Raw genomic sequence first — 8,107 nt, 5'->3', positions numbered from 1 at the left:
TCTGTTTGGCTCCGTATGATCTGAAACAAGAACACTTCTATTTCTCCTCAAACCCACTTCTAGAAACTAATTTTTTTTTTTTCTCCTACCATTATCAGCAAAGTTACTATTTTCTATAATCCACTTCTTGTTTCTCTTCGAACCCACTACTTGATACAACTTTCTACCATTGTTGCACAATTAATCGAAATTCAGAATCTTTTGGTTGTATCGTGGGAGGGATGAAGCGAACCAAAGAGGACTTCAGTGCGGGCGGTGAGGTTTCTACGGGTTATGGATCACCATCTTGGTGCAGAGGTCAATTGCTTGGCCGTGGAGGATTTGGGTCTGTTTTCATTGCGAAATTAAAGGAACCCTGTTGGAGATTTCCTTCAATCATGGCTGTAAAATCAGAAAACGCTGCTTCTGCGCCTTCTTCACTCATGAAGGAAGAACTGGTTCTTCAGGCTTTAAGAGGGTGTCCTAATGTGGTTCAAAGTTTTGGATCAGACATCACAACTGACTGCTCTGGGGATTCCATCTACAACGTTTTTCTTGAGTTTGCTTCGGGAGGAAGCTTGTTTGATTTCATCAAGAAAACTGGTTCTGGTACTGGGTTGCCTGAGGTTCTAGTAAGGGATTGCACTCGGTCTATTCTGACTGGATTGAAGCAAGTGCATGACCATGGATTTGTTCACTGTGATATCAAGCCACACAATGTCCTGTTAGTACCTACAGTAAATGGGTATATTCCTAAAGTTGCAGACTTTGGGTTGGCAAAGAGGCACAATGTGAGAGATGGTAGTGGTGTCAAAGGCACACATTTGTTCTTTTCTCCTGAGATGGTGGTTTTTGGAATTCAGGAAGCACCTTCAGATATTTGGGCACTTGGGTGTACTGTGCTGATGATGTTGACAGGAAAACCACCGTGGGCTTATACATCTAAATCTGAACTTTTTTCTCGGATTGCTACTGAAACACCGACGATTCCACACCATATTTCAATAGCAGCCCAAAACTTCTTGAGTTGCTGCTTTGTGAGGCATTCTGCGAAGAGGTTGACAGCTACTGAGCTATTGAGTCACTTCTTTTTACTAGAATCAGATGAGTGTAAAGATGTATTCATTCAAGAATCATCTGAAGTTTCAAATCAGAAGTATCTTGGAGTAAAGCCTCAATCCCAGCATCATCCTTCAGCTTTGCCGAGTTTTATACCTATTCCTTCTTCATCATCTAAAGAGGAAAAGGACATCCCTGCTGCAGTGGAGAGAACATGTTACAAACAGATCCATCCTTTGGCAATCAAGGGTTGCCAACCTCCCGTCACTTTTACTGTTTGTGCCAATTGAGACATAGCAAACATTTTGTTTGCATTTGTAAATCATTTTTTTTCTTCATAGTAATTGATTTTTTATTTTTTGGTTTCAGAAGTTGAAAACTAATGAGTCAGTAAATATAAAGCATTTTGCATTTCTGGTCATTCACCTTTTAATGTTTTTTATGTGCTTTCAATTTTCATTGTTCATTTATATAGTAGTAGAGGTAGATTCTAAATTTGGCAGTGTCCTTAGCCCTTAAGCAGGGTATCTGGCAGATGCAGCCTAAAGATATAGATATAGTGATCTACTTCAATTGTAGCCTTGTTTAACTTGTGTTCTGTTTCTACTTCAGTCGTAGTAATCCTGTTTCAATCTGTAGCTTACTGTGGTATCAAAGATAATAGTAAAAGAAGATAGATTGATGGAGTAACAAAAAATAGAATATAAGTGCTCAGAAAGAGATGGGGTTATCACTGTGCAAGCTAATACAAGGATGAAGTCAAAAGTTTTTTGGTTCAATTGTTTTAGTCCTTTTCATTTTGAGTGAACTATGTATTCAAAATTCAATAGATTTGAACAAATGAGCGAGTAGTAGTAGTGCTGGTACTAATAGATTTGAATAGTAATAATAATAATAACAAGGCCTACAGGTTACCTTGGTTCTTTAAGGGTTGCTTAAATTTGGAAAATTCAGATATATCTACGTGGATGCAATGAACAAGCACGCAGGTACTCTAATATTCTGGTTATGAGATGGTTGTCTCATCAGGTTTGCAGTCATTTTCAATCTTCTCTAGCAATTCACGAGCCATCTTCTATTTTCCACTCTTTTTAAATGCATGTTCAAAAGCATCCTTGACATAGACTGGTGGATAAAAACCATTTTCAAGCATTGATTTTAGCCTTTCATAAGCAGCCCCTAGTTCACCTGCTTTACAGAACTTCTGCAAGATCTGGGAGTCCAATTTCTGCTCCAATTTGAATAACAAATCCAACTTTGCATCATCCCTCAAAAGTTTATCCACTAAACTATATGTGTGAAAATGTGGAGATAAGCCCAGTCCTAACATCTCAATCAATAAGCATCTTCCCAATTCCTGGCTTCACCATAAGCATCTTCCCATTTCCTAGCTTCACCATGAGCAAGGATCAATGCCAAATAGGTAAAATTATCTGGAAGGCATCTCTTCTTATTCATAATCTCAAAAACCCTTTTAGCATCATCTAAATTCCCTAATTTGCATAGCATTGAAAAAAACAGAATTGCAAATAACCAACTTTGGCTTCATGCCCTGGGAGAGCATCCTCCCAAACAAATGGCTGGCTTCCTCTACCGATCGGTGTTCACACAATGCCTGTATGACAATAGAGTAACCTTCTTCCACACAACTCAGCTTCCTTCCCTCAACAAGTTTCAACAACTTAACAGCTTCTTCCATTTTACCCAATCAACAGAGCTCTGAAATTAGCTGCTTTATAACAAATGTACTAGGTAATAAACCCATCTCATGAACTGCCCAAAACACTGCATCTGCAGGCTGTACAGCACCACTGTTAGCACCCACATTTGGAACTAAAATTGTAAAGGGTCTATGAGCATCTTTCACAACTTTCTCAACAACTCCTTTTGCACTCAATGAACACAACTCTCCAATAAGAAAGTTCTCCGCAGACCGAGTAGGAACTAAACCAGCCCTACCTATTTCACCAAATACATCATGTGCAGTCTCAAACCTACCAAATTTACATAAACCAACAAGAATATTACTATAAGAATACGTATCTGGAAATTCGATTCTCCTAAGAATCATTAGTGCAAAATCAATTAGTTCCTCAGACCTTTCCTTCTTGCAAAGCACATAGAGCATATTATTGTCCACAAGATTATCAGGTTTACACCTAAATTGTGATTCCATTTCCTGAAACAAGCAAAGGGCTTCTCTAACTCTCCCTTGCCTACCTAAAAACCTAATACAAATCGAAAATGTTCGACATGAAACACAACCTTTATGTAAGAACACCGTTACCAAAAGACACTAGATTCAACAAATAGCTTCGTCGTACCTATGAAACCCGCCATGTACACAACAACACAGTCATCAAACTGAAAACCCATTTACATTCCAGCCCAAGCAAAGAATTCCATGGTCTTAATCCCACCCAACTGCCTATAGTTCATCAGAATTTGAAGCACAAGATTAAAGTTCAATTTTTCTTTAAAACCCTTTAACAAATCATCAATATTTGTGAGGTTGTTGTTGTTGTTGTTGTTGTGGTTGATGGTGGTGGTAGTGGTACAATGAGTGAAGTGGGTCTTGCGGGAGTGGAGAAATTAGGTTTGGGAATTGAAGAAAATGGAGAGGAATTGAGAAAGGGTGTGAGGGTTTTGAAGAGGTTTGAAGAAAGAGCGAGAGCTCCATGTTTAGTTCTAAAGATCATTCCTCGAATTTGTTTGAACTTGTGATAACGGGCTATGCATCATTCTTCACAAGGTGATTTTTTTTTTTTTTCTTTTTCTTCTTTTTGTCATTTTTAAAAAAATGGATATCCCCCTCTCAATTAAAAAAAAAAAAATTCAAATTGACCTTTTTTAATTAAAATAAAATATTTTCCAAATTATTACTGAATTATTATTATTATTATTTGATACTGAGATAAAGAATAAAAAATTGGCACAACGTAGTAATTAAAATTATTTGATAAAATTTGTGTGTTTTTCTTAAACAATAAAATTACAGGCACTTGCATCCAAAAAAAAAAAATTTACAGGCATAATATTTTCACAATAGAACCTATGCATCAAACAATTAACGGCATGTAAAAAAATGTGACAGTGATGGGTCCATAGAAAAATCAATAACAACCTTTTACTTAGATTTTTTTTTTTTTTGTGAATTTGTTGTGAACAACCAACCTTTTACTTAGATTATTATTTTTTTTTTTATTTTTTGTGAATTTTTTTGTGAAAATGTTGTTCGTTGTGCCTACAACATTACTCTTTTAAAATCAAGACATAATTTTAAGCTAGTCCAATCTAATTTCTTCTTCTTCTTCTTCTTTTTTTTTTCTAAAAAGTGTTTCCAAGTAGAAATAATTTTAAGACCTTCACACTCCATCTACTCAAAATCTCTCAACATGGTTGGTTCTTATGTGAGTGTGAGAGTATGTAGCAGAAATAATATCAATGGTAAATTGGGAGGGATGACAATGATTTCTTATAGGGATAAAAAATGATCCAATGGTAAATCGGGGTCACTGCGTCACTTAATATCAATAACACAACCAACCTTTTACTTAGATATATATATATATATATATATTTTTTTTTGTGAATTTTTTGTGAAAATGTTGTTCGTTGTGCCTACAACATTACTCTTTTAAAATCAAGACATAATTTTAAGCTAGTCCAATCTAATTTCTTCTTCTTCTTCTTCTTCTTCTTTTTTTTCAAAAAAGTGTTTCCAAGTAGAAATAGTTTTAAGACCTCCACACTCCATCTACTCAAAATCTCTCAACATGGTTGGTTCTTATGTGAGTGTGAGAGTATGTAGTGGAAATAATATCAATGGTAAATTGGGAGGGATGACGACGATTTCTTATAGGGATAAAAAATGATCCAATGGTAAATCAGGGTCACTGCGTCACTTAATATCAATAACACAAGCTCACAGTGCCACCAAAACAACCTAATTGTTGCCACCATGAAGCCTGAATCACCATGCCTACAAGCTTCTTAAGACGTAGCAAACATTTTTTTTTGCATTTGTAAATCATTTTGTTTCATTGTAATTGATTTTTTTTTTTTTTTTTTGGTTTCAGAAGTTGTATACTAACGAGTGAGTATATATAAAGCATTTTGCATTTCTGGTTCTTCAACATCTGTTTTTAAGTGCTTTTGATTTTCATTGTTTACTTATATACTAGTAGAGGTAGTTTCTAAGTAATGGCAGTGTCCTTAGCCCTCAAGCACCGTAGCTGGGAGATACAGCATAAAGATATTAGTAATCTACTTCAATTGTAGCTCTCAGTGTTCTGTTTCTACTCCAATTGATGGTTAATTTCCTATTACTTCTCATATGCCAATGAACTATAGTTGAAATGGCATCTCTTCCAGTGTAAGAGCAAGGTGAAGGTCACAATTTTGGATTTAAGACCCACCAGTTGCGTGTACTCTTACCAATAAAAGATATAATTTTTCAAGATCTTTTGATTTGATTTTTATTATTACTAGTGGCGGATCCCACACGTTGAGCATGATAATATTTTTAGATGGTCTCATTAATTTTCGGATCCCAGATGTTGAGCATGATAATATTTTTAGATGGTCTCATTAATTTTTTTATTTTTATTTTATTTTTTTTTTAGTTTGGACTAATTTAATAAATAGTATTGTATTTCATAATCATATTTTCAGTTATTATAGGGACAAGCACAAATGTAATTTATATAATTTTTGTCATACAAAAATGAAAACAATACAATTTTTTTTTCTTCAGAAATTCAAAAGGTAGAAAAAATACTATTTTTTTTAATAAAAATTACTTATAAAATTTTGTGTATCATTAAAAAGTATATAAATTTTGTAACTTATTTTTTTAGTTTTAAACAAACATTTTCAAACCCAAAATTTTCTACCGTACAATCAAAAACACCAAGAAACATATAAAAAAAAATTAATAAAATTCAACAAAACTATAACTCAAATAAAAAAGAAAGGGAAAAATACAACTCACATCAAAGTCAAATTCATTCTCCCGAATATGTAAAACATTTTAAACGTGATGTGATCAAGCCAAATATTCAATGCATAATCAAATTCAAAATTTTAATAAGGTTCTGAAGTAACACAACAGAAATATGTTACTATTCTAAGCAAAATTGTTGGTTAAAGCTTTATACATAATGATTGTAACTCTTTTTTCTTAACCTAAAAAAAAAAAAAAAAATTAACAATACAAAGGGGAAAAAAGTAGAGAAACTTTTTTTTGAAAAAAGAAGAAGTATTGTGTTAATTTTGTCATAATATAACCTAACATCTAATCGAACATGTGAAAAATGAATAGATAAATAAAGAACTTAAAAATCTCAAAAAACACACTAATGAGATAAGAAAGATAAGCAATACAAAATATTCGTAAATGCTTAAAACAATTACTTAAGTATCTAAAAACATCATCTAATAAATACATAACTTGGTGCTAATTTGTTAAACAAAATAGTTACAAACAATGAAAGGGAACTGTACAATGATCATCTTCTTCAATTGCACTAACTGTTCTTTATCATATTGTCCAGACTATCCTGCTGTTTTCCAAATAAACTAAAATCTAGCAACAACACAAATTATGGACATATTATAATATGATTTTTCTCCAAATCTGGTCAACAACATTAAAAGTATTTAGTGTTGTAAATAAAATGATAAAAAAAAAAATACTTGCATCAATGAAAACATATGAATTAGTCAATAATAAGACAATGAGAGTACAAACCTCATAAAAAATCAAACGAAAAATGAATTTTTTTTTTTGAAAGAGAGAGAGAGAACCTTTTTGTGTGGGAAAAAAATATGTATAAAATGGGAGAAAGTGACAAATTTATTGTAAGAGGATAAGAATAAGAAGAGCCAAAATAACGGAAGATAAAAGGGGCAAAATTATATGCAAAATTAAAACCGTCTAAGAGGAATATGTATAGGCAATACTTAATTATAACATTAAAATTAAAGTAGATGTATATGTAAAGTTAAAATCTTCTATGATGAATTTGTAAAGTCAATGTATTTATATATTTATTATTGTCAAAAAAATTAAAGATAAAAAATAAATACGAAAAAAATAATGATGTGGCGATGATGTGGAGGATGAGGTGGTTTAATAGGAGCATAGCAATAATAAATATTACGCTTCAGTTTTTAGAGATATATATATATATATATATATATATATATATATAGACTATTATAATTATTTTGGTTTTTGAAGATAGGTAGGGTTTTAATTTTTTTTTAAGTGGGTTCAAATTAATTACTTTGATGTTGTTGTGTTTGCAACTCATGCCATGTAAAAAGTTTGAAAGTTTTATTACAAGGCAGAATAAAAAAAATTATTGCATGGAATGTATAGTCCTAATAGAGAGAAATAAAAGGAAGAAGAAAGAACATGCTAGAAAAAAGAGCTTTATTGGACACTATTACATAGGATACCAAGGTGATACACTGGACTGATATACAACATGCTAGGATGATTGGAGGACATGAACTATTGTATTGAAGCACTTAAACAATTCATTCATAAATCATAATTAAAGGGGAAATGATTTTTTTTTTTTTCCTTTTATACAATATAAAAGTTTTATTATAGCTTAATTTAAGTGTGTATGTGTGTAAAACTTATTCCTAAATACTTGAATCCCGGCTTTTGCCCCCACACTCTATAAGTACTTATACTTGTGGAATGACTATCGTGCCAAGAGTGCGTGGTGGTGGAAATGATTTGAAATGGAGTAAGATTTTTTCCCCAACCGATAGAGAGGAAAGAGAAACAAAACTAAGTTTGGACCTTCCTTGGATCAATGGTAATTACTATTGTGAGCGGTAAAGTTCCCGCTCACAAAACAAGGGAGGCCCTCTGTCGTTTGATTTAAATCTCACCGTCGAACGTGGGAGACAAAGGCATTGCCAAAATTTAATGCTGCCAAAATCGGGATGCTGAAGCGTCAGGGGCATGCCCCAAAACACGCATAGGTATGGGCTTATGACGTCAAAATCCACCTTCTCTCCTGAGGAGTCGAAAAGTAGAAATTGTAAG

At 33.1% G+C, this 8,107-nt stretch overlaps 1 protein-coding gene across 1 annotated transcript; it reads left to right on the top strand.

Moving 5' to 3' along the window:
- The first annotated feature begins 221 nt into the window (after positions 1-221).
- On the top strand, positions 222-1,328 carry LOC115964870 (mitogen-activated protein kinase kinase kinase 17-like). Its single transcript, XM_031084105.1, has one exon. It carries the CDS (start codon positions 222-224, stop codon positions 1,326-1,328), a length of 1,107 nt encoding a protein of 368 aa, XP_030939965.1.
- Positions 1,329-8,107: the final 6,779 nt, after the last annotated feature.

This window comes from Quercus lobata, chromosome 10 (assembly GCF_001633185.2).
Source record: "Quercus lobata isolate SW786 chromosome 10, ValleyOak3.0 Primary Assembly, whole genome shotgun sequence".
Classification (NCBI taxonomy): domain Eukaryota; kingdom Viridiplantae; phylum Streptophyta; class Magnoliopsida; order Fagales; family Fagaceae; genus Quercus; species Quercus lobata.
The sequence above is the reverse complement of the archived record's forward strand: the minus strand, read 5'-3'. Positions and strand labels throughout refer to the sequence as shown.